This window comes from Heterocephalus glaber, unplaced genomic scaffold, assembly GCF_053883595.1.
Source record: "Heterocephalus glaber isolate CG9 unplaced genomic scaffold, H.glaber_assembly_v1.0 deba00001733, whole genome shotgun sequence".
Classification (NCBI taxonomy): Eukaryota; Metazoa; Chordata; class Mammalia; order Rodentia; family Bathyergidae; genus Heterocephalus; species Heterocephalus glaber.
The window spans coordinates 13593459-13621458 of record NW_028258444.1 but is presented as its reverse complement, the minus strand read 5'-3'; the positions used below and the strand labels follow the sequence as shown (position 1 = coordinate 13621458).

At 36.5% G+C, this 28000-nt stretch overlaps 1 protein-coding gene and 1 long non-coding RNA gene across 5 annotated transcripts in view; one reads left to right on the top strand and one right to left on the bottom strand.

Annotated features, from left to right (window-relative positions):
* Window positions 1-26755, top strand: part of Nell2 (neural EGFL like 2) — a 586229-nt gene extending 559474 nt beyond the window's left edge. For all 4 annotated transcript variants that reach the window (XM_087200079.1, XM_004863157.4, XM_004863159.4 and 1 more), the window contains 5 exons: window positions 5-145; window positions 9508-9701; window positions 10899-11075; window positions 20661-20885; window positions 26046-26755. In XM_087200079.1, coding sequence (XP_087056205.1) covers window positions 5-145; window positions 9508-9701; window positions 10899-11075; window positions 20661-20885; window positions 26046-26096 — 788 coding nt within the window. In that variant the 3' untranslated portion in view covers window positions 26097-26755. The remainder of the gene's footprint in view (window positions 1-4; window positions 146-9507; window positions 9702-10898; window positions 11076-20660; window positions 20886-26045) is intronic.
* LOC110345514 (uncharacterized) lies at window positions 143-27525 on the bottom strand. Its single transcript, XR_002388900.2, has 3 exons — window positions 27099-27525; window positions 26745-26963; window positions 143-1032 (listed from the first exon to the last, which is right to left on the bottom strand). It is a non-coding gene; the product is annotated as an uncharacterized LOC110345514 (long non-coding RNA).
* Window positions 27526-28000: the final 475 nt, after the last annotated feature.

The window sequence follows — 28000 nt, the reverse complement described above, 5'->3', positions numbered from 1 at the left end:
ACAGATATCGATGAGTGCTCTGATGGCTTTGTTCAGTGTGACAGCCGTGCTAATTGTGTCAACCTGCCAGGATGGTACCACTGTGAGTGCAGAGATGGCTACCATGACAATGGGATGTTTTCACCAGGGGGAGAATCATGTGAAGGTCAGTACAAGAAGACCTAGAGTTCAAGAATGCCTCTTAACTTGAACAACATACAGCAAGATGTCAATAATAGACATTAACTGGGCTGGGGATTTAGCTCAGTGGCGCCACACCTGCCTCAGAACTGCAAGGTCCTGAGTTTGAGCCCCGGTACCAAAAAAAAAAAAAAAATAGTAGACATCAGTTAATCCTTAAGTCATTGATTTTTTAATATTTGTTTACAACAAAGTGATTGAAAACATATTAATATCAAACTTTTGCTTATTAATTATGATAGACTATTTTTAGATAAAATTTGTGACACTAAAACATTTTTTGTAGAGACGTTCAACTGTGAAAAGCTGTTTTAGAATGCAACCTATATTATCATATACACTTTTGGAAATGGAAGCATGCAAAAATCTGACCAAAGACAGGTAGAAAGGAAATAAATGTGAAAAGCAGGATAGAAGGAAAATAAGAATAAAGGAAATATTACTATGATGTAGCCAAGGAGAATGTACATGCCATGCTGGGCTCTTCCTCACACATTGCTTGGCTGCAAAGTAAGAAATGTTTAGTGGCTGTGAATGCTGGATACATAAGATATCATTCCTGCTTCCAAGAAGTTTTTAATGTAATAAGAATAAGAAATTAAATCACATTGTATGCAGTTATGATTAATTTTTAATTATTTTCAGTGAATTAACAACAGCTTTTCTCTTGTGTACTTCAACTATGGTGCATAATTTTTAGAAACCAGGCAGAGTCCACTGAACAACTGTCAGGAAAATTATTATCAGCAGAAGAGTTTGCCATCAGAATTCTTGGCATGGCCATGGGAAACAAAACTCAGGAACTCATTTTTTTCTTCATTTGTATTTACACCTTTAAGAAGCAGTAGTAGCCTGGGAGAAAAAAGAGAACAATAGGGTACACCATCAATGAAGGCCTTTGAGAATCTGACCTAAGATATTCGATACCCAAATGTTACAATGTCTCTTATCCTGGGGCTTCAAAAGGTTTTCTTCACAAAGAAAAGTAAAAAAAGACTCGGGTGATAGGTACCAAGGCTTCCAGGAGGCTTTACCAGTAGCAGTAGAAGGAGCTATAGAACTTGAGCATAGGGTTCATCAGGATTTCCACAGAAAAACAGAAATATTGCTATCCTACCAGAGCCTAAAACCTGATGTTTGCCAACAGACACTTAACTATGGTCCTAGGGCTTTATCTTGCACTTGTGAATACTCCAGAGCGAATATTTCCAGCCCTGTGTAGAATGCCACAGATTGAAGTTTGGAGACAGATCAAACAATGTGATTTTGCTTTTCCCTGATAAGCTACTTTGCCTGTATTCTGTGGTGCTGTATCAAAATTGACATTTTAAAAATCATACACAGAATGATTATAAGCTGACTGTAAACACTGCAAATCATACAGAAGTATATAGGTTACAGCTGAAAATGCATCTTCATTTTATCTTTCCCTTTTACCTCATCTTTTTTCACTTACCATCTAGGGATAACCTATGTTATTTTTTTCTATCCATTTGAGTGTTAATAGAAAAGAAAACATACTTCTAACTGCCTTATTTTAAATTTATTACTGCATTCACTATCTTTTAAATATATGACCACAAATTTCAAGTGGGATGTATTAGTGATCTATTGATATATAAGAAATTACCCCCATAAATTAGCAGCTGAAAACAAAATAGTACTTCACCTATTCTCTGGGTCAGAAGTCTTTACATAACTTTGCTGAGTGACTCTTCTTCAAGTCTCTCATGAGATTGCAGTTAAAATTTTGTACAGAACTGAGGTCTTTTAAGCCTTGTGTGCAGTGGAATTAGGATAATGTATTTCTAACGTGACTCGTGTAGGGCAACTCAACACTGCTGCTGAAGATGTGTAAGTATGTCTTACTCCCTCAAGTAAGCAATCCAAGATAGAACTTCAGGTGGAAGGCACAATCTTTTTATAATCTATATCAAAAGCGATGACATATTTTATAAACTAATGTCAGATACAGTGTCCCTTCTTGTCACAGTATGTGACTGTGACTACAAAAGGATGAAAGATTACTCAGAGATGAGACTTAGTTCAATCAATGAGAGGCCTAAAGAGGCTATTCCAAAGTTTCAGGGAAACAGCAATGAGCTAAGATCTCTGAGGCTATTTGTAACTCAAGGACATGAGAACAAAGATGTAGAAGAAAAGCATTTACAACGTTTGTATAGGAGTTTTGGTCAGGGAACAGGAAAGGAATGGGATGGTTTATAATGTGATGTTTGTTGACCTCATTTAAGCGATCTTATTGGGGCAGAGGGGACACAACAGCCAAAACAAACATCTCTGAGAATAATTTATTGTTGATTCTGCTGACTGTTGTCCTGAAGATCTGCTCTAAACTTTAACCATGCATTCCAGAAGCCTGGGAACTATTGCTCTAAGGTCCCTTTCTTTTCACAATCATTTCAAGCACTCCTCCAGCTAGAGTCTCCCCACACCTTCTCCCATATTTGATTTGTTATAAGCAAGTAAGTGCATTCCACATTCAAGGAAGAGAATTGCATACATGTGTGACTCTTAAGTGGCAAGAAACACTGGGAGCAATCTCAGAAGCTGCCTATTATAAGGACCAACAACAGTTTCTAGAATTCTAACATTATTTTCTTAATTTCTTCCCCCTCTAACTCTTGATACAACCACTTCATACCTCCTTCCACCTCCTCAAACTTTGGGCACTGCTTCCTTTCTTTTCTTTCTCTATCAATGGCATATTTATCTGAGAAACAGGAGAAATCAGAAGAGAATTACTTCACTTTTCTATGATCCATATTAGCTTTCTGTCATCTATGTTCACATTTGATGCATCCCATCCCTTTTGATTCATTGGATGAAGTGGCTATTCTCCTGTCAAAAAAAACTTCCTCATTGTACCTTGGATCCCATACCCTCTGACCTACTTGAAGACTTTGAACCAATATTTCTACCTTCTTTTCTATAATATTATATATTCTTTTCCTACTGCATCATTTGCATGCACATACACTCTAGAGTAGCAGTCAAAACAAAAACAGAGAAACTTCCCTTGACATCACTTAACTCTCCAAACATCCATTTTCTGCTTCTTTTATAACAAAACTCTTTGAAGGAATTTTCTCTACTTGTTATCTCTACCTTTTTGTTAAAACTGAGGCTTTATTCCCACTGCTCCAGCTGGTCCTTTGCTTTCAAGATTGCTAGAAATTTCCATCTTGATAAAATCACTGGTCAATTACTGTCTCTTTGTTTGACCATTGAGCCATTTGCTCCAATTGATCATTCTTTTCTCTCAAAACATAACTTTCGTCACTTGGCTTTGGGAATAATACTCTCTCTTGGCTTTCTCTCAATGAATAAGCATTTCTTAAATATATCAAACTAATTCCTCTGCATGTGTTTTTCCTTTTGCATGAAGTAGTCTTTTCCAAGATTTTGCATATAGTTCTTCTTTCATTTAGTTTAGGTTTCTTCTTGAATGGTGAATTAGTCACTTTATCATTGCTGAGACACAATACCCAACACCCACAACTTAAAGGAAGAGAGGTGTACTTTGGCTTACATTTTCAGTCCATGGTTGGCTGGCTGCAAGGCAAGAAGGGCATGGTGGAAGGGTCCAGGCAGAAGAAACTGCTCCCTTCATGGTGACCAGGAAGCAGAAAGCAAAAAGAAGAGCTAGGGAGTCAGATGTACCCTTCCAGGTCATGCCCCTAAACAAATGGCCTCAAAGCAGGCCCACCCTTCTAACAGCAAGTCAGCTATTGCACCCTCAGATCCAATCACTTTCCTAAAGACCTGCCTCTGAGTGCATTAGAGTTCTAGAGCTCATTGTTGATATGAGCCATAACAAATGGCTTCACCTGAACTCCCAACTTGAAGTAGTCTCCCACTACTGACACTCTGTTCACTCACCCTGCTTCAGTATTCTTCATGGAAATGATTAGTTCTCCTGAAATTATAGTATACAGTTATTTATTTGCTTGTCGGCTACTGTGTCTCAATGTGAAGAAAAATTACTGGCACATAACAGATGATGAATTTATTTGCCAAATGGAAAATAGATACATAATCTTTTAATTAGAATTAGATATGGATATGAAATATAGTGAATATATAAAGAGTATATTTACAATTCAGTGTACCTCAGTTTACAAATTTTGTTTTAAGACTTTGGGGAAGATGCTGCATTTGTGTTTGTGTGAGGAAGATGGTCATGGTCATATTTGTCACCTGATGCAGAGTTTGCAAACAGAATCAAAATTTTGCCAAATGTTTTGTTTGCAAACCAAATTGTTTGCAATCAGAAGCATTCATGAACTGAGGTGCTACTACACTTGCAGATATATAGTGTTCAGGATAAAACGTAATTAGTGCACTTGTGAGTGTTCAATCCAGAAAGTAACAATGACAACTAAGCTAAACATTAAAATAATACATGGCAAATATAAATATAAAATAGCAAAATAATGGATTCTATAAGATACCCAAAAAGGATTTTCAAGGAAGTTCCATGAACACAGAAAGTTTTATTTTTAAAAAGCCATTATTCTTGCAGAAAATTCTATTCTCATGTACCAACAGGACTTATAAAGATTATTTTTTTAAAAATCTGCTCTCTCAGAAGATAAAATGCCCTGGAGTCTTTTCAAAGATCCCATCTATGTTATTTTTAAAAAGACTAAAAGACTAAATAACTATCCATTTACTACAATTTCAGTGATTTGGAGAATTGTAATATTAGTATTTCGAAGAATGCAATTCTAAGAGTACAATTATATCTGGGAAGGTGCCATTTTTCTGTTGCTTTTTTTTTTGAAGTAATACATAGTGGACAAAACCACAGCAGTGAATTTACAATTACTCTGAACTATAAGATTGCTACTTGAAAACATGAATAAGTACTGCTTCACTACTTTTTAGGCTACAGTTGTATGATCTACCACATAAATTTTTATAAGCTGCATTCATACAAATTGTGTGTTATCTTGCTCATCTATTTATCCTAGAGGTTTAGACACTTAATCCCTAGGGAACATACCAGGATGCCTCTTTCCTAGTCTATATCATCATTTCTACTGTGCCTAAAATTTTGTCTCCCTGTAGGACATAACCCAGTATTTCATTTAAATATGAATGCATTTTGTCTTCATGTCCACATTTTCCTTTCTTTCTTCAATTTTTGGATGATCTTCAAGCTTCATGAAGTTTGTATAAACTTGTGAAGACCACAAAACTGATATTTACGTGATATTATCTTTTTGTTTTGTTTTGTTGTTTTTTGAGACAGGGTCTCACCATGTAGTTCAGACTAGCCTTGAACTCACTATGTAGCCTAGCTGTCCTTGAACTCGAGATGATCCTCCTGCCTACTCCTGCCAAGTGCTGGGATTACAGGCATGCACCACTATTACTATAATCTTTTAATTGTTCTATTGAATCCAAATACAGAAAATTCTTGACCTAAACCAAGAAAAAAAGACACAAATGAAACAACTTGAAATTGAATTCAATAAGTAATTACTGAAGATATGTCCAGATATATTGAGGCACTTTGCCAGGTGTCTGTTACATACAAATATGAAGTAGAAATGGTCACTTCTCTCAGCTTGTAGAAGAGATAAACTATGTTGTCATATAAGATATAAAGTAGTGAGTTCCTTAAAAAATGAAAAATCCACAAGATAAAGTGTAAAATGATTCCAAAAGTTATATAATTTTGAGAAAAAAAAATAAATGTGGTACTCTAAGGAAAGAAAGATAGCAGTTATTACTTCTATGACATCAAAGAAGGTTTCTCAGAGTACCCAGTATTTGTATTTGGACTTTTGCTAAGTATGTTGGTATTAATGGCAGTTGGAATGGTAAAGGGGAATTAACTTTAACTGCCTTATAGGTAGTTTGAACATGAGTGTGGCAAGGGGAATGATGAAAGCATATCCACACCAAATCTATATTTTGGCCCAGTCCTATTTCTGAGTTCCAGCCTACATTCTTCAACTCCACTGAGAAGCCCAGAGGAAAGTACACTCAGTGCATCTTAAACTGAACACATATACTTTCATCCTTTCCCTCTCTTCCACTCTCTAGTAAGCTCTTACTCTTTTTTCTATGTATAGAATCAACCAGATTTTTAAAAAAATGTTTAACTTTATTATCATTCACTAAACGCACACATATACAAAAATTAAAATTATTCAAAGAAAAGCAATGCAAGAGGAAAAACTATAATAGTATTCAAATATAATAGAACTCAACCAAAGCAAAACTGAAAAATACTTAAACATTTTTCCATATAATTTAAAAAAACATCTCAAGCATTAACAAGACATCAAAGGATATGATTTGTTTTAGAAAGATTTTCAAAACTAATATTGAACAAATAGTGATCTGAAAAAAAATTCTAATTAGCTAGTAGACTCCACAGAGGCCAAATTGATTTAAATTAAAATTTCAATACAGTTATATGACACGTGATGGAAATATAATCTGAGAAATATGTTATTAGGCAATTTCATCCATTTGTATTGCAAAGTACCATGCAGAGCGTCAACTTCTAAGTGCAAACTGAGAAGGTATATGTCAATCATCTGTGATGGCCCCTTGATATTATCCAAATACACAGTTAAACACGAGATACTTGAGGCTACCACTGGCATAGCAACACACTTTTTTACAGTAAACTTTTATATAAGTACGATTATGCTCTAAAAGATGAAAAGCACAGCATGTTATGATAAGTACCTAAAACAGTAACAGTCATTTATCACACTACTGAGTACTGTGTACTGTAGATAGTTGTATGTGCTTCTTCTGGAAACACACCTTTCTCTCCTTTGATCTCAGTGACTCTTTCTTCCCAAGCCACTGATGAGCTCCAGCCTAGTCTCTATCTACATCTCTTCCTATAGTTTTAAACACAATCTATATGTGGACTCTTTCCAGATTCCAGTCTGTAACTCTGATCTCTCCCCTTCCCCTCCTGCTACCTCTACCCCTTTGAACCTTTTTTTCCTATTTCAAATTATCAAGTGCTGCTTCTAAAATCAAGTTACATGAGAACTGAGATTTGACCAATGGACTTATCAACATTATTTCTTCAGTACTCACTTATAAAAGAGTTTGTAAAGTTATAATTTTTACATATCATGGTGGGTTTTCAAAGTAGAATGTAAACTCCTGACATGCGAAAATGCATTCTAAAATGCAGAAACACTAATCAATTGGGAAAAGATTCTACATTGTGAAACTGTAGAATAACACTGTATAAATAACAAGTAGAAAAAGTAAAGGAAAAAGTTCAAATTAGTTTAAATTCCCTTGGAGAACAAGAAGTCATAATTAGTTCATCATACAGTTGCTACCTATGCACTTCCCCAAGTGGGGCAACTGCATGCCAGTCATTGTTTTGAACGGCATTTTATTCCATTTCTTTATGATAAATGTATTGTCTTTAAGAACTCATATTCTTCATGTGCCTGGACCTCCCTTGTTTGTCTTTTTCAGCAAGCCCGAGGACTCTTTCTGCCTTATGGGAAAAAAGCATTATCTTATAGTAGAGCTTTCATTTGTAAACATCAAGCAAAATGAAATGATTGCAAAAATCCAGCCTTTGCCACTAGTGGACTAATAACATTATAGTTAAGGGGATCGGTACACTTTTTGGTCAAAGAAAGCAAATTATTATGGCTCATGGTTTCTCTACTTACTATAATTCCTAATTCTAAGAATATTAAATGGAAACAAAGATCAGTTCATCAAATATACCATATTTATGTAGGCCAAATACAGAGTTGACTCATAAAATTGCATTTTTTTTTTTTTTTGGTACTGGGGATCGAACTTGGGACCTTGCGCTTACAAGGCAGGCACCGGAACCACTGAGCTAAATCCCCGGCCGTAAAATTGCATTTTAATCACAAAGAAAATTTTCTATGATCTGAAAAAAATATGTATTAACATAGTACTTAATCTTTTAAAGTATATGTGCATGGTAACCAACAGTTTTCTTTTTGACCATAGTCCATAATTATAAACAATGTTACCCTTGACAAATAAAGATATAATGAGGCTCACTGTATAAATAATATTTTCAGCCATTGTCCCAATTCATTGATTTTGTTGAGATAGGAACTAATTAAAAATGAAGGCAAATAGAAAGTATATCACCTGGCTTATTTTCAGGGCTACATTTATGACAGAAGATAAATATTTAAGGTTAAATACAGCCAAGCTATAATCTGGAGTAATCCAAGTCTTCAATTAATATTAAAATCAAGCCATTGAAGAAAGATATTTAATAAACTCCATCTTTAAAATCTTCAAGAAAAATCAGTGTACACTTCTCCTAGTTAAAAGTATACATTCCAGCTTCTCTCTAACCTGCTTCTGCTGTGATTTAATTCTTTCTTTCTTGACCTTTACTTAGAGGAAACAGATGAAATGGGAAATAACTGCTTACTGCTGCTCATACAATCTCTCTGAAATGTATTTTGGTTTGTGACCTTTAAATTATGGGGTAAATAAAATGAATCTCATCTCCTCTTATGGACTTGATCTGTGGGTCAAGATATGTTTGCTTTTCATCTGTATGAAAATGCTAGAGGCTTTGATTGCCATGGGATAGGTGAGGTCAGGTGAAGAATTGGCAGTTGCCAATTGAGTCAGGCAGAGGATGAAATGATAAAGTGAAATGGAAAGTTAAGAAGTAGTGGAGTCTTTCTGACAGAGGTGATAATTGCAGATGGTCACTTGCCCTTCATGAGTGAGCATAAGGTTCTAAGGACAGTGTGAAAATACCTGGACTGTATGGGAAGAGCAACTAGGTAGAACACTGCAAAGAGTTCATATGTGGGGTGGAGCAGCTGTGAGGCCAGAATTTGAAATTGAATAAAATGCCTCAGGGGTCCCATGACATTTCTTTCCCACTAAGAAGGGATGTCTTGTAAGCACCAATTTAACATTAGGATTGATACCTCCAGTAAAATAGCTTGGGCTCTTTTAGAGTGTCTACTACCCAAGCTGTTTTGGTGTGATAAATTGAGCTATAGTCTTACTTTCAAAAAATTAATGTTTCATAAAGCCTAATAGTATTTACTGAGATAAATAAAGTTGAAATTCTAGCCAAGGTTATCTGACTTTTAATATCAAACTTTAGTAATATTTTCCTGTGAAATCCCCAGATTTTTCACAATACGTTAGTCAGCATTTAATAGGAAATGCATGCCAATAAGGTGAAAATTAATTGATAGTTAAATGCTTTATGTCAGGAGACAACTTGCCTGCTTGCAGTTGTTTGAAGCTGAATGTGTTCTAAACACACTGCTAATGTTTCTTGCCTAGATATTGATGAATGTGGGACTGGGAGGCACAGCTGTGCCAATGATACCATTTGCTTCAACTTGGATGGTGGCTATGATTGTCGGTGTCCTCATGGAAAGAACTGCACAGGGGACTGCATCCATGATGGGAAAGTCAAACACAGTGGTCAAATTTGGGTGCTAGAAAATGACCGGTGTTCTGTGTGCTCATGTCAGGTTAGTCTAAATAAAAAATTTTATTTGAGTTGTAATTTGCGTATATTTTAAGTGAGTTTTGACCAATGCATACACGGATTTAAGCAGGCTAACAATGTAGTAGAACATTTTCATTAACCCAAATGTTCCCTCTGTCCTTTTCTAATTAGTCCTGCACCTCTAGACCTGACAAATACTGCTTTCAGTCCCTATAGATTAAATTAATTTTGCCTAAAGCTTCATATAAATGAAATATTTATTTATTTATTTGTTGGTTGTACTGGGGATTCAACTCAGGGAGTCCTTACTGAACTACATCCCCAGCTCTTTTTCTGTTTTGGGTCAGGGTCTCGCTATGTTGTTAAATTTCCTAAGCTGGGCTTGAACTCATGATACTCTTTCAGCCTCCTAGAGTGCTGGGATTACTTGCATGTATCACTATTTGAAATCTTACGGTACATACTCTTTGTGTTTGGCTTCTTTCTCTCAGTATCGTTATAAATTTTCATTCATATTATGATATATCTATTCCATTATACCATTATAATGCAATGTATTTATCCATTCACATGTGGATAAAATTTTCTTACTAACTATACTAATTGTTCTATAGTGATAATATTATATTTGAACAAATGCATAAATGAAGCCAGAGTAGACAAACTATGACCCAAGAGTTAAAAATATCAAAATCGTCTATACTTCAGTTGAGAAGTTTCTATTATTTATACCCAGTTAATAATAGACTTAAGTTATAGTTAAATGAATAATACCATTCTGAAAGAAATCAGTAATAGTCTGTACAAAACATAATGTCAAAAATATTGTAGAAATTTAGCAATATGTAAAACTTACTGACTAGCTACCAAATACATACTTACCTTCACACTAAACAAATTTAGGTTCATATTCAAATTACTATACTACCTACACACACACACACACACACACACACACACACACACACACACGGACCATGTAGTGATTATGTTACACCAATCAGAACTCTCCTTCTGGTCAAGTCATTTGAGGAAAATTGTGTAGAAAGAAAATTGACAGTTCTCCAGCTTGAGTAATTTCTATGTGTTAGTTACAAAAAGGAGTTTTAAAGAAATTTTATTATGTTAGGTAAAAACTATGAATTATCTCAAACTTCAAATGACATTAATATACTGAGAAATGACAGTTTCAGGTATTGCTTTTTCCCTTCTCCTACAGAATGGATTTGTTATGTGTCGACGAATGGTCTGTGACTGTGAGAACCCAACAGTTGATCTTTTTTGCTGCCCTGAATGTGACCCAAGGCTTAGCAGTCAGTGCCTCCATCAAAATGGGGAAACCTTGTACGACAGTGGGGACACCTGGGTCCAGAACTGCCAGCAGTGCCGTTGCCTGGTAAGTTCAGCTGTATGAAATGGGCTTGGAATACAAACAGGAAAGCAACCTTACCCTCCCTACCCACCAATACAAAGTACTGGGCCATAGTATTGGCAGTTATGAAAATATGAGCCTGATTCAGATGAAATAAAGGACCAGAGAAAAACATTCTGGAGTTGATGTGGTGCACTATCTTGCATATGCTTTTTCTGAGGGTGATGTCTCTTTCAAGAGTATTTCCATAGCTCAGGAGAAGAAAAGACTGTTTCTTCGCCATCCCATCCAATTTATACTTACTTAAAAAAAAACAGTTATGAGTAAAACAATGGCATTTGTGGGGGGGACATTCTTTTTCCGAGTAAAATTTTTGTTAACTCTATCTATATCTATCCATTCTTCAGGCTTAAAAGAACAAACAAACAAACAAAAACCATATATTTTCCACCTAAAACTGTTCAGTGCTATTCTGGTGGGCACTTTGTTTTGCACATTCTATGGATATATTTATTACATATGTATTTATTATACATATTAAAGTTTGATTTCTGTATATATTTGTGAAACTCTTCCTGGAAACAAGAGGAATAAAAACTTGATAAAGAAAATACCAATTTTTTCAGTTGAATAAATTTCTTTTTCCTTTCTAATTATGTGAATGAAAAGGGAAATTGCTTTCTGTGACTGTTTAGTGGAAAGTTTCCCAGAATGGGTTACTTTGAAGTGATAACCAGATTCCCTTCTATTTGTGAGAACATATTTTAAAGGCAATGCTTTTTTGTTGCTTCCTTTTTTGTACTTTCCACCAAAAAATGAATTTAAAGAGCAAGGTCAGTTTCAGTGCCTGAGGATTCTTTTATCTTTCAAACTATGAGATTCAGAATTATAAAGAAAATAGGAGATGGGTGGGAACTACATGTTTAAAAAGATAAAATTTGCAGTTTTCCCATGTGGAATAATAAAGGCTAAAATCAGTTCATAAGCATGTGTTTGTTCGTTTGTTTGTTTTTGGAGGATTTCAAAGTCCCTATATGAATTAGTCAGCTTTCCTGTCACTGGGACACAATATCTGATACTCACAACTTAAAGGAGAGGTTTATTTTGCTCATGGTTTCAGGAGGTTTAACTCAGTGTCAACAGGTTTCAAGTCAGAAATATGACAGCAGAAGTTCAGGGTTCTTCGTTCATGGTGGCTAAGAAGCAGAGCCAGGGAATAGTGCCAAAAAGGAAAGGGCAAGAGGTCAGCCATAGATCCTAAGGCTACACCTGCCTGACCCATCAAGAAATACTCAGACAGTTGTGCTGAAAACATGAAATCAGCCCGCTGCAGAAAGGCAGGTCCACAGACACCGTCCCAAGGTCGCCAGTCGCGAGGAAAAAAAAAATCAGACTGCACCCCGGCAGCAATCCGGGGATACCCCCTGCTCCTTTGGGCTCTTCTCTGTACAGCCGCTTGGTTCCACACCACAAAGACACAGAGGACACTGGACCACCAGACCACTGTAATGGAGCTAATCAATTTCTCAGCATTTAAAGAATTCCTGCCCAGAGGTAGGGGCTTCTGAGCCACTATCCCACTGCTCCTGGTCCAGAGAAAGGGGCTTCCAGGCCACCAAACATCCCGCTGCTCCCTGCCCAGAGGAAGGGGCTTTTGGGCCACCATCCCTACTGCCACTCCCGGCCCCTGGCCCATCTCTCCCAGCTCAGAGGAGGTGAGCCACACGGGCACCAACAGCACTCCCCGGCCCCCCAGTCGAAATGAGAAAACACATAAATAAGTCTCAAAACCAGACTTCCAGATCACCTACAGCAACCCCAAAGGGAAATGAGATGGAACACTCTGATACTCAACCACCTGGACCCATGGAACTGGCAACAAAAGGGGATCTGGAAAAAAGGAAATCAGAAATAATTTCTCAGATAACAGGAGAAATTGTGCCCCTAGTGCAAGACATGATTAATAAATTTAGAGAGGAGCTCAGGAACATGATGGAATCCCAACATAAGAAACAAATGGAATCCATAAAACAGATGAAAATAGATGTCCAGGACATGAAAAACTCCACTGAAAGTCTACACAGCAGAATGAGCCAATGTGAGGACAGAATTTTAGATATAGAAGATAAGATTGCAATTAATAACCAGGAAAAGAAAAATTGTTTCAAAATTATAAGGGAACACGAGAAATCAATCCAGCAGCTGCTAGATGATGCAAAGAAGAATAACATAAGACTGACTGGAGTCAATGAAGAAACAGGAGAGAGTGCAGATGACATAAAAAAAACCCTTCACAAAAGTAATGGCATAAAACTTCCCAAGCAGGGGAAAAGAACTTGACATACAGATAAGTGAGGCATATAGGACTCCAAATAGCCTTGATCAAAAAAAATCTACACATAGGCATATAATTGTTAAGATTTCAGAAACTCAAAAGAAGAACAAAGTTCTCCAAGCAGTCAGAGAAAAGAAACAAATCACATACAAAGGAAAGCCCATCAGAATCACAGCAGACTTCTCAACACAAATCATCAAGGCAAGAAGAGCTTGGAGTGACATATTCCAAGCCCTAAAAGAAAACAGCCTCCAACCCGGATTGATGTACCCTGCAAGAGCATCTTTCAAAATTGATGGAGAAATAAGATACTTTCATGACAAAGAGCACCTTAGGAACTTCGTGAATACCAAACCAGCACTCCAAAGAATTGTACACAATATCCTAGGAACAGACATTGAAGATTACAACCCCAGGAAGCAAAGTGGAATGAACCCATCTGGCATGACAAGAAATTAAATGTAAAGGGGGAGAACCCAACAAAAAGAAAAAGTTATGGCAATCATAAGTCAATACATTTCAGTTATAACCATCAATGTTAATGGTCTCAATGCACCAATCAAAAGAAACAGACTGGCAGCATGGGTCAAGAAGCAAAATCCAACAATATGCTGCATAAAAGAAACATACTTAATTCAAAAGGAAATTCATACACTGAAAGTTAAAGTGTGGAAAACAATACTCCATGTGACAGGAACCCAGAAAAAAACAGGAGTTAGGGTTCACAGCTATCTTCTTTGCAGATCAAGTAGATTTCAAACCAACACTGATTAAGAGAGACAAAGGACACTACATCCTTGTAAAGGGAAGAATCCAAGAGGAAGAGATAACAATCCTAAATATCTATGCACTAAACACTAGTGCACCCAACTACATAAAACAAATACTAATGGACATGAAAAGTCATATATGCACTAATAAAATTGTACTGGGGGACCTCAACACCCCACTGTCGCAAATAGATAGATGAACTAGACAAAAAATAAGTAATGAAATACTAGAACTCAATCGAACTCTTGAACAAATGAATTTAACAGATGTTTACAGAGTCTTCCACCCCACAAAATCGAATACACATTCTTCTCAGGTGCACATGGGTCATTCTCCAAAATAGACCACATATTCACACATAGAACATGTTTAAGTAAGTGCAAAGGAATTGAAGTTGTCCCCTGTGTATTATCAGACCATAGTGTGATGAAATTGGAGATCCATAGCAAAAGAAACTCAAAAAATTTCATAAACATGTGGAAATTGAACAACACACTTCTGAATAACCAATGAGTCACAGAGGAAATTAAAGAAGAAATTAGACAGTTCCTTCAATTAAATGACAATGACCATACAACATATTGGAATCTATGGGACACAATGAAAGCAGTCTTACGAGGGAAATTCATAGCAGTGAATACACATATTAGGAAAACAGAAGGAGCCCAATTAAACAACCTGATGCTGAACCTCAAGCTTCCAGACAAAGAAGAGCAGGACAACCACAAAGCTCATACAAGGGAGGAAATTATAAAGACCAGAAGAGAAATCAATGGAATGGAGACTAAGAGAATGATACAAAAAAATCAATGAAGCCAAGAGTTGGTTCTTTGAAAGAATCAACAAAATTAGCAAACCCTTAGCCAATCTTATCAGATAAAGGAAAGAAATGGCCCAAATCCATGCAATTAGGAATGAAAAGGGTGAAATTACAACAGACCCAGCAGAAATCCAGAGGATCATCAATACCTACTTCCAGAACCTATACACCAATAAGATGGAAAACACAGAAGAAATGGACAGATTCCTAGATACATATGAATTACCAAAGTTGAACAAAGAAGACCTAAAAATTCTAAACAACCCAATATCAACCAATGAAATTGAAAACGTAATTAAAAACTTAACAACTAAGAAAAGCCCAGGCCCTGATGGCTTCACTGCTGAATTCTACAAGACATTTAGAGAGGAACTACTGCCACTACTCTTTAAACTCTTCAATGAAATTGAAAGGGAAGCAATGCTCCCAAATTCATGCCTGGAAGCAAGCATCACCTTGATCCCCAAAGCAGAGAAAGACCCAACTGAAAAGGAGAACTCTAGGCCAATCTCACTAATGAACATAGATGCAAAAATCCTTAATAAGATACTGGCAAACAGAATGCAGAAGATCATCAAGAAGATCAAGTGGGATTCATCCCAGGGATACAGGGATGGTTCAACATAGGTAAATCATTCAATGTAATACACTATATCAATAGAGCCAAGGACAAAAACCATATGATTATCTCCATAGACACAGAAAAAGCATTTGACAAATTCCAACATGCATTTATGATAAAATCCCTACAAAAAATTGGATCAGATGGTGTCTACCTCAAACTGATAAAAGCCATCTATGAAAAACCAACAGCCAACATCATACTAAATGGTCAAAAACTGAAATCCTTCACACTAAAATCAGGAACAAGACAAGGATGTCCACTATCACCACTCTTGTTCAATATAGTTCTGAAAACATTAGCCATGGCAATTACACAAGAGAAAGAAATAAAAGGAATAAAGATAGGAAATGAAGAAGTCAAATTGTCATTATTTGCAGATGACATGACACTGTATGTAGAAGACCCCAAGAACTCCACCAAAAGTCTTCTAGACTTAATAACCCAATTCAGTCAAGTAGCTGCTTACAAGGTCAACACACAAAAATCAATAGCTTTCCTCTACAACAATGACAGACTCACTGAGAGAGAAATAGGGCAAATAATTCCTTTCACAATAGCATCCAAAAAACTGAAATACATAGGAATCAACCTAATGAAATAAATCAAAGACCTCTTCTTTGAAAAGTATAGCACTCTGAAAAGAGAGATTGAAGATGCTATCAGAAAATGGACAGACATCCCCTGCTCCTGGGGAGGAAGGATTAATATAGCGAAAATGGCCATACTTCCAAAACTGCTATATAGATTTAATGCAATTCCAATTGAAATCCCACCAGCATACTTCACAGACCTTGAGAAAACAATCCAAACATTCATTTGGAACAAGAAAAGACCCAGAATAGCAAAAGCAATTCTAGGTAACAGAGACATGGCAGGGGGTATCACAATCCCCAACCTGCAATTATACTACAAAGCTACTGTGATAAAAACAGCATGGTACTGGCTAAGAAACAGACCTGAGGACCAGTGGAACACATTACAAGATGCAGAAACAACACCAGACACACTCAGCCATCTTATCTTTGATAAAGGAGCCAAACACCCTCACTGGAGGAAAGATAGCCTCTTTAACAAATGGTGCTGGAAAAATTGGGTTTCAACTTGCCAAAGATTAAAACTAGATCTATATCTCTCACCATGCACTAAATTAAAATCAAAATGGATTAAAAATCTAAATATTAAAGTAGAAACACTGAACCAGTTGAAACAGAGGTTAGGTAGAACTCTTGAAGACATCAGTGTAGGAAAAAATTTTATGAACAAAACCTCAGTTGCCCATGAACTAGCACAAACAATCAACAAGTGGGATTACTTATTAAAAAGCTTCTGTACAGCAAGACAAACTACCAGCAGTGTGAAGAGACAACCCACAATGTGGAAAAAAATCTTCACCTGCTTTTCCTCAGACAAAGGTCTACTATCTTGAATCTATAAAGAACTTAAAAAGGTCAGACCTCCCAAATTTAAAGACCCAATCCAAAAATGGGCATCTGAAATGAACAGACATTTCTCAGACAAGGAAGTAGAAATATCAAATAAATACATGAAAAAATGTTCAACATCACTGGTCATTGGAGAGATGCAAATGAAAACAATGCTGAGATGCCACCTCACTCCAGAAAGAATGGCTGCTATCATGAAATCCACCAATAACAAATGCTGGTGGGGCTGTGGGGAAAGAGGAACCCTGCTCCACTGCTGGTGGGAGTGTAGACTGGTGCAACCACTGTGGAAATCAGTATGGAGATACCTCAAAGAACTAGGACTGGAATTCCCATTTGATCCAGCTATTTCCCTGTTGGGGATCTTCCCCAAAGAATTAAAAGAATCATACCACAATGATGTATGTGCAACCATGCTCATAGCACCACAGTTTGTAATAGCTAAAACTTGGAAACAGCCCAAATGCCCATCAACTGGAGACTGGATAAAGGCAATGTGGTTTTTTTTTTATAAAATGGAGTACTACTCAGCCATAAAAAAGAGAAATTAGAGACATTTATAGCTAAATGGATGCACATTGAGGCTATACTCTTAAGTGAAATAAATAGGACACACATGTATAAATACCAAATAGTTTCTCTAGTGTGAGAAACTGAAAGTGTAAATGGGGACTAAAATGTATAATAGGTAATGTGATATAGGAAGAAAAGGGGCAAAGGGGAAGGAGATGGGAGGGGTAGGGGAAAGGAAACAAGGGAATGGAATTAATATGAGAAAATGGAAAAATAGGAACAAAATCTTTGTAAATAGGGAGGAATGGAGGGGTTGAAGGGAGGGCTGGGCAAGGGTGAAAGATGGGAACCAAGAGAGATTATATAAAGGTGCAAATTTCTAACAATGAATGTCATTATATTGTGTACCTAAAATGTACCAATGATTAGAATAAACAATTGATAATGCAAAATAGGAAGAAAAGTTCCAAAGGGGTAGGTGTAGTGGGAGGGGCAAGGGAAAGGAAAGAAGGGAAAGGAAATATGATGAGAAATGGAAAAAATGGAAACAAAGTCTTTGTAAATAGGGAAGGGTAGAGGGGGTGAAAGGAGGGCTAGGAATGGGGTAAAAATAAGAACCAAGATGCATCATGTAAAGGTACATGTTCCCAATGAGAAATGTAGTTGTGTTGTATACCTACAATGTACCAATAAAAGAATTTTTAAAAAAAGAAATACTCAGAAACATTCCACACCATTCCCCAGTAAAGATCCCCCAAATCAATCAAGTTGATACTCCTCCCAGCCACAGCTCACCCCTAGTCAACTTCTCAACTTTCTACCTAAACATATCCCCTTAAATCATCCTTAATCTCCAAATAAAGACATTTGTAAGTTCATAATTGCACATAATGTAGTACTAATGTCCTGTGTACCACAAGAAATGCAACCATCCCTTCCTCAAGGTCTCAACAGTCCTAGCATCTTTTGAAAGTCCAAGACAAAATCTCTTTTGAGACTCAAGGCAAATTCTTAGCAGTAAATCTCTGTAAAAATAAAAACCAAAATTTATAATCTCCAGGTACAGTGGCGTAGGGTAACCTTTCCTACTCTTAAAGGGAAGAATAGGAGGGTAGAAAGGATACAACGAAAGACCAAAACCCAACAGGCAAACGTTAAGTCCTGTAGTTCTATATATGGCATCCAGGCTACATAGTGGTGAAATGCGAGTTACAGCCATACCCCTATGGCTTTTCTGTTTTCAACCCACATGGTTTATCTCTTGGGCTGTCTCTGCTCATAGTCTGGAGCTTTCCTTTCAGATATTACACATTCCTAACATCTCCAACCTCCTGAAATCTCTATTTGCACCTTTGGCTGCATTCCCACAGCTTCATGCATTGTCCTCTCAGGAGCCCCTTTCCTGGCCTCCACAACCTTTCCTTGAAATCTGCGTGGAAGATTCACTAAGCCCACAACTCTTGTATCTGCATGCCTATAAAGCCAGCATCATGTGGACAAGGCTAGGGTCTGCCACTAGACCAGTCTGTAAACAGGGCCCTTTGGCCAATGGCTGCAGTAGCCTTTGAGTACCTGGATGGATGAACATAGTGAACTGAATCTTGGGAAACCAATTCCCCAGGCAGGTCTTCTTTAGAAGGGGTCCCACAGACTCTTTTCAAGTGAAAAGTTTACACTTTTGGACCTTTAGGCATGTGACGTGTGGAATCTTGCTATTCCTGAAATACCCTCAAGACATCTTTCTTCTTGCCCCTGCAGAAAGTACATTTCTTTTTAATTGCATTAATCTCTTCATCAAAAACACTTCCTTTGGCCCCAACGTCATATGTGGTTCTTTGGGCCAATATTTAAATATTTCTGCTCTGAGTTTTGCTTGAAATTCTCTCTATAAATCCTAAAAACAGCCATTGGTATCCAGGGCACAGCCTGACTGTTGGGCTGCCGTTGAATTTCCTCTTTCAGATCAATTAATTCAAGACTTATTCTGTCTCCCATAAAGTCTCAGTACATTGACAAAATGTAGACTATATTTGCTAGACTATAATACACATTGGCTCTAGTCCAATTGCTAATGTCCTCATTCCTAACTGAAGTCTCCTGATCCTGGCCTTTATTGTCTGCATTTCTGTCAGTATTCTAGTCTTCTGTACTACAACCAGAATCAGACTCTGCTTGAAGCATTCTAAGGCTTCCCTAGCCAACATCTCCAAAGTTTTCCAAATTTCTCCCATAAACCAGTTCCAAAGGCTTCTAAACCACATGTTCAGAAATAATCACAGCAATGACCCCATTTTTCTGGTACCAATTTTTAATATAAGCTTTCCTGTCACTGGGACACAATAGCTGACACTCACAACTTAAAGGATAAACGATTTAGGTGGCTTACTTTGTCAGAGGATTTGCCCCATAGTGAGGTGGCTCCAAGGAAGGGTATGGCAGAGCAACTTCTTAGTTCAAAGCAGCCAGGAAGTAGAGCAGGACAGCAGTGCCAGAAAGGAAGAGACCAAGGGTCCCTAAGGCCACACCTTCATGACCTACCCAGACACAACAAAAGTGTGCTCTACCCGTTTCCTGGGTAGATCCCAAAGCTAATCAAGTTGCTGCTCCTCCCTAACTACCACACTGTACTGAAAAATGTATAAATGAACAAAGAGGGACTGTCAAATCCCTTTCGTATTTCAAGTTTTCTTTGTATGTAGACAAAATTTTCTCTTTGAGAAAGGAATAAAAGAGAAATTGGAAGGAAAAAGATGAAAATGGCATCAAGAAGTTAAATAGAAACCTCTTCCACATTAATTTGTCAGGGAAAGGTAGAGGGATGCAAATTTTATTGCTTTCAGAAAAATGGTTGTGGCTTTTGTTTTATTGTTGTTCTTGTTTAATCCTTGAAGATTGTTTAAAAATCCAACTGCAATATAGATAGGGCTCTGATAGGACTTTCGTAGATTGCCTGCAAGATTCATGGGCTTTGAAGGTCTAAGTATAAATATCACTCAAATAAACTGAATATGCCATAAACACTATTCTCTTCACATCGCACTCTGCCTTCCTCCATTCCCTCCCTTTCTCTCCTTCTGCCCTGATCCATCTATTTTCCTTACAGCAAGGGGAAGTCGACTGTTGGCCCCTGCCTTGCCCAGATGTGGAGTGTGAATTCAGTGTCCTCCCAGAAAATGAATGCTGCCAGCGCTGTGTCACAGACCCCTGCCAGGCAGACACCATCCGCAATGACATCACCAAAACTTGCCTGGATGAAATGAATGTGGTTCGCTTCACTGGGTCCTCTTGGATCAAACAAGGCACAGAGTGTACTCTCTGCCAGTGCAAGGTAAAGCCCATTACGTGCAAGTATCGAGCACTTGGCCAGCTCCACACAGTTTCAGAGATGCGAATGTGGCTAACCCGGACAATGGGAAGCATTTTCTTTTTCTATTTCTTGTTCAAACAGAGGTGGGAAGAATGCCACTCAGCTTAATTAGTATCAAAAATGATTGTCAAGTGCACCCTCTGCTGTAGATTGTGAGAGAAGGAGAGTGCATGGACTGAAACCAGAATGATTACTAGAAACAACTTACTTAAATTGCCTTAATATTTCTAACTGTACACATCTTTTAAAAATCCACAGCACTAAACTTCATGTTTCTTCTGTGATGATGAAAGACAATATTATTTTATTGATTTTTATCTAGTTCTTTTATGAAGCCTGTAAAATATATTGACAAAGTAGATACATTACATTTTCTAAAGTGGAAATCAATAAGGCAAAATGGCCATATTTCTTAGTTTGTTGGGGTCAGTTACATTTAGTTGAAGAACTTAAGATCGGTGTTTACCATATTTTATTTGTGCAGTTGATGAAAAATCATTATAAAGATTTTTCTTTTTATCCTCATAGGAAAACCAAGCATTATGACTTTTACTTCAATGAGAACAAAAATATAGATAATGCAGCCAGAGTAGATAGAGTTTAGAGTGACCAAATTGAAAGCATTCTGATCATTATTTTTATAAAATTTAATTTATTGGCCTTTGTACTTCATACTCATAATTTTAAGATCAATACTAAAACTAGATAAATAATGTAAAGGCCTAAAAACAACTATAGCAACAAAGCAAAAATGTCAGATTTTTCTCAGCATTGCATGTCTGTATCTACTCTGGTTTTTAAGTGAACATTCTAGTTTATAAATTTTTTTAATAGAGAAATTTAATTCAGATTCACTTAGTGTAAATTCTTATTGCAATGGATTGGTGTAACAGGAAAAAGAAATATAAAATGATTTAGGGTTTGAGACACCTCTTTTATCTTTTTCAGACCCAAATTTCTAGTTCTTTCAATCAGTGTAATCTGGCAATCAAGCAAAGCTTTTTGAGTGAACATTTGCTGCTATTTTCTGAAAGTACATTAGCAAATTTGAAAGTAACTATTACTAAAAGTTAATAATAATGTACATCCAGTGCTAGTTCAATATATGCTTAATAGGAGTACATTTTACAGTGCATGTCTCAAAACTTGAGTGCTAATGACCAATAGGAAATTTTTTCTGATATTCAATTATCAAAAAAAACTGAGTCTTTTTACACCCTTAATCTGATAGATTACAGTCCTAAGCAATGACAATAAAAATATATACCAAGAGATGGCATGAAAATTATCCCAAACATAGCTCAGACAGGTACTTCTAGCTAGAAAAATGCATTTACTAACAAGCAGGAAACATTAGGGTTTTTTCTAGAGTACAGAGCATGAATGAGGTAATATAAAACTACTACAATCTTTTGACTCTTGGTAGGGATGTATTATGTATTCCAGAAAGTGTATTTTAATATTACAGTTATTTCTTTTTGTCAGGTAAGTGTTGATTCTAAAAGTTACTATTTCATGCCGTTTGCATTCTTATAAACATAGATTGTAACGATATGTTCAATTTTTAGAAATTTATTCTGTTTACAAAAAAATTATTTTATTACATTTATTTTCTGCTATTTTAAAAACTAAAGTTCATGCAAAAATGCTTTAGATATTGCATTGGAGGTGAACATTCATTAAAATTCAGTGTTTTCAGAGCACTGATTTTTTTTATTACTTCTCCCTCCTCCTCTGAGTTACTCATTTTTAGTCAATAAATAGCAACAAATTTGGAAGCATTCTGATTCTTATCCTATAAAATTAAATTTAGTAGTCTTTCTACTTCCTAGTAATAATTGTAGTATCTACAGTAAACTAAATAAAAAACATAAAGTCTTAGAAACAGTAGTATGCAAGCCATTTAAATTAATTAAAACTAAATAAAATTTAAAATTTAGTTCCTCAGTCGCCTAGCCACATTTCAATTGCTCAACAGCCACATGTGCGTACTGGCTATCATATTAGCACAGGTAGACAACATTTCTGCCATCTCAGAGTATTCTTCTCGATGGCACTGGCCTAGTGGCCAAGAATGCAGCCTAAGAATTCAAGTTTCCTGGAGGCGAACTGTGGTGAAGCACATTAAGTATATCACTTTGGAGGGCCTTCCTTAATCTCACTGTTACTCAGTTTGCTCACCTGAAGAATGGACATGATAATACCTACTAGGGATATGTAACAGTACCTACTTCAGAAGGTTGCTATAAGAATTAAGTGAGACAACCCACATTAATTTCATACAATGCTCAACACATCAGAGTAAGTACTCCATAAGTACTGGTTGTTATTATCTGCATTAAATGAACATCATGACACAGATAAAGACAATATTACAACTGTGATGGATACTCTAAAAGATGCACCATGCCTCTTAAGAGACTGTGCAACATGTGTGCCAGTTACTTACTGAGGAATAAGTTTCTCCTCAATAAGATTAGAACTGAGGAATAGGAGTTATAAAAGGGTAGGACTTTCCCTTTCACCTTTTTGAAAATGTTCTTGAATTTTATTTGCTAAGATAAAAATTGTGCATCATCCATTCAGCCTCTCAGCTGGGGCTCTCTAATGTCTCTTCAGAGTCTCTTCTGCAGTTTGAGAACCAGCCAAGGATCTGAGGGGAGATATATGTTGATTCATTCTTTAGAGATAGTTCCCCCTCAACATTGAGCCACTCCGCTAGCCCCCAATCTGTCTTCTGACTTGTCAAGCCTAAAAGATTGTGGCTTTCTGCTTGAGTTAAGATGCACAGACCCAGGCAGTGCCCCAAAGAGGAGGAAAACTGGATCTCATACAGTACATTACCCTTCTTTCAGGGTTGAAACTCCTCTAGTGTCACTCTGCCTCTCTCTGTTGCTTTCAATTGTTATTTTAATATTTAGTCCAGATTTTGTAGTTGTTATTTAGAGGAACATTTAGGCTTACATAAGAAATTATTCCATTACTGAAACAGGAACCCCAGTGGGATGTTTTATTACTCTTTCCTTTTTGAAGTATGTTTGCCTAATTAAGGAGCTGCCAATGATATAGTTTGTAGAATATTTGTCCTGTAAATTGCAGAACACATTGATGTGAAATAAGAGAAAAGCCCCTGGAAGACTTTGGAAAATAAATACCAGTAGTGCCTTCATAAAACACACTTACAGGAGCAATACCAAGGGCTTTTGCCTCATGGTGCTCTGATGCTACCTTCACATACTCAGTGTCAGAAGGCACCACAGATTACTAACTCTATTTCTATTCAAATGCCATACTGTTTAAAGAATGGATTCTTTCAGGGGCTAGCACACTCATCACCTCATTGGGCCAATGGATTAAGAGAGATCATGAAACCAGGTTATGGTTAGAAAACTTATGCCTCAATGCAGGAAGCCAAAGCTTTAAAATGCCACTAAAGATCTTACAGATAATTGGGGCTCTCTTTCTGCCGGAATAATAATTCTGCTTAATAGTCATTTAGGAAGGATGAGGACTAGGTTCAATTGACAATATTCTTCTTGGATATAGACTGGATTTTCCCCTCATTTGGTGTGCTTCAATAAAGGATAGAGTATTACATTTTCTATTTTAAAATTGTATCTTATAGAAAAAATACTTTTTATTTTATCATATTAAAAGATAATACATTTTCAATCATTGAAAGTCAATTATCTGAGAGAAAATATAGAATAGAGGATGAATTTTAGCGACAGACTAACCTAAGTTTTAATCACAGCTCTATCATTTATTAACTGTGTGATTTTGGACATGATATTTAAGCTTCTTGATCTTCAATTTTTGAACTAAAAAGTGTGACTATTTATAGTGATCCTACTGGGTATGATGTGAGGTTGAAATTAGATAATGTATTTAAAATTCCTGGCAAAGTGTCTCACACAGAGTATATACTCAAGAAGTATAAGGAAATTATCATCACTGTGATTATAATAATGGCATTCACATTATCATTATTAGTTATTAGCTGGTTGAGAAAAGTAAGAGTACAAAGAAGCAAAGAAGACAGTATAGAATTTTTCCTTCTTTATAGTACTTTATATTATTTTGATACTGTATTATAAAAACTAATTTTATATATATATATATATGTATATATATATATATATATCTCCATCCTTTGCCGGTCTTTTTCCTCCATTTCATCTCTATATTATTTTCTCCACTAACTTAAAATTCTCATCCAGACCTTCTTTCAGTTTCTTCACCACAAAAACGTTTGTCACTTCAGAGTCTCTCCTCATGCCATTCCCTGTGCTTTCGGCCTACCTTGTCATACAGCTCTCTTCAGATCTTGATTTCAGTATCACCTGTTCAGAAAAGTCTACCCTGGCCACCAATCTAAGTAGACAGTCTTTTGTTCATTTCATAACACCGCCTAATTGTTTTTCTCTTGTCTGAGTTTGGGGTGCTGTAACAGAGTACCTCAGACTCAGTGGCCTAAATGACAGAAACTCATTTCTCAGTTTTGGAGGCTGAGAAATTCATTTCTCACAGTGCAAGATCAAGAGGCTGGCAGATCTGATGTTATAGATAGTCACATCTCCTGGCAGATAGCAGAGAGAGAAGCAGCAGCTCTCTCACTTCTTTTTACACGGCACTACTCTCATTCATGAAAGCTCCACCTTCATGCCGCAATTAACTCCCAAAGGCCTCACCTCCTAATAGGATTACATGGAGGATTAGGATTTTGAAAGGACACATTCAGTCCATAACACTTTCCAGCACCTTTCAAAATTTCTGATTGTATTTTTGCTTGGTTCTTACTTGTTTTCTCCCTTAATAAACTGTAAACATTGTCCTGTGAGGTTAATAACCAAATCTGCTTTATTTAGCAATTAACCTAGTATTTAATATACTAAATATTATTGTAAACTAATAAAAGAATAATTATATTACACATCTATGCTATATCACATGCCACATATAACTGGGCATAAGAGTTTGCAATGGTAGTCATGAAAAGCTATACAATCAATTGTCAATAGGGCAGAAATAAACTCTACAGTTAGGTTTGTATGTATTAATCAATAAATGTGAACATTTACTGATGGCTGAAAAATTAATACATCACCTTTCTTTCTCCAGAATGGCCAAATTTGTTGCTCAGTGGATCCACAGTGCCTTCAGGAGCTGTGAAATTAACTATCTGATGGGAGATTTCTGTTTCAAGAATGTCCTTTCATTGAAAAGACCAAAACAAAAGTTAAACCTTAAATTGGATGATTTGTGGGCAGCTAAGTGCAGCTTTGCTAACAGCTGACTAAACTTTCAATTATGATGTTTGTGGAGCTTAAGAAAAATCACAAAAGGAAAATTCTTGTGCAAAACTAGATCATAACCTGCATCTACTGAATCTAACATCACCCTTATAGAAGAATGGGTGGGAACACCAATGACGACACTCTGCTGTCCAGAGAGGAAGCCTGAGCCCATCAGATCTTTGAAAGCCTCAGGCTTCACTGGTGCAGAAGTTCTCCTAGATTAGACTCTTCATGAATCAGTAGGTTCTTCACTGCAAAAAGTAAAATGTAAGGCAGTGAATGAATTATATTTTCAGAAGTAAAGCAAAGAAGCTATAACATGTTATGTACAGTACACACTCTGAAAAGAAATCTGAAACAAGTTATTGTTATCATAAAAATAATGCACAGGCATGGTTACTTAATATTTTCTAACAAGAAAAGTCACTCCTATTTCCTTGTTTTACTGCACTTAATATTATTTCATTGAATTCGTTCAGTATGAGCTCGTTCTTGTGCAAAATTAAATAAATATTTCTCTTACCTTATAACATGTATGAGTCTTTGTGTCTCTTTTCCACATATAGTTCAAAATATGAATTGCTTTTTAGTTCTGTTGATGAAAAACTCCCACTCTGTTGTTTCCAAGATGAAGAGTGATTTTCAATAAATATGCGTTAAGAGGGGATGAGATGGATATCTCTCTAAATCCTCAGTTCATTTTTTTCTTCCCTGCTTTTGTGTCTTCATCAGAGAAGCTGACCTATATAAAAAAGTATTAATGGGTTCTCTTTCCTCTGGGTTCTGGTCTGGCCCCAATTACACTGCAGTGGGGACACTGGTAGCACAGCAACCCAAGGTAAAATCTGGACATTTGTTCCACTGGCTCCCTTCTTACCAGGTCACTGCCATGATTGTCTGCGTCACCTTACCAAGGGCTACAGCTCCCACAAACACCTTCTTTGTCCAACCACCCGCTTTAGATTCAGATAACTTCTACTGGCTTGCTGTGCCCTACAGATGGTAACAGCTCTCACTGCCCTGTCCTTGGGAAGTCCCTGCCCTATTTCTTGCTCCTATTTCCAGTCTCATCCTTATAAATGATCCCTTTGTTAAACTCTTTAATCAGCCATCTTAAATGTGCCATCTGTTTCCTGCCAGAATTCTGACAGATAAACATAAGAAGGGGGATGTGTGAAGGTTGGGAATGCTTTCAAGAATTGGTCCCTCACATGTGGATATATAAATCCTTCTCACAGTTAGAGGGGACTATTATATTCCATGTTAAATTTCCACCAGAATCTCAGAGGGAAACATAAATATAAATCCATAAGGGAAGTTAATCCAATATAGGCCTAATCTTATGTTTTGGACTAGGATGAAAAGGTATTGTTAAATTAATATTTAGCTGTGTGGAGGCATTTTTTTCTTCAGAAAAAAAAAATAGAAATAGACAGAAGATGACCACTACAAAGCTGTGGAAATGGTAAAGTGATTTTTAGCTATCCTGTCACCATTGCTATGGAAACAACCTAAGATGGGCTGAATGAAGAAAATTTTATGTGTTAACACTTAGGCATGTATAATATTCACTGCATGTGTAAATTCAAGTATTTCTCTATATATTCTGGATTTATCATAAAGAATTTTTATAGCCATTTTATTTATTGTAAATTTTCGGCAAAACATAAGGTTTATTTTCATTTACTATATTACCATGGTATGTAGCAGTTTAGTGTCCAAGAGAGTATCTCTGTTAATTTCAAGTTTTTTTCCACATTATTTTTTTCTTTATATAGA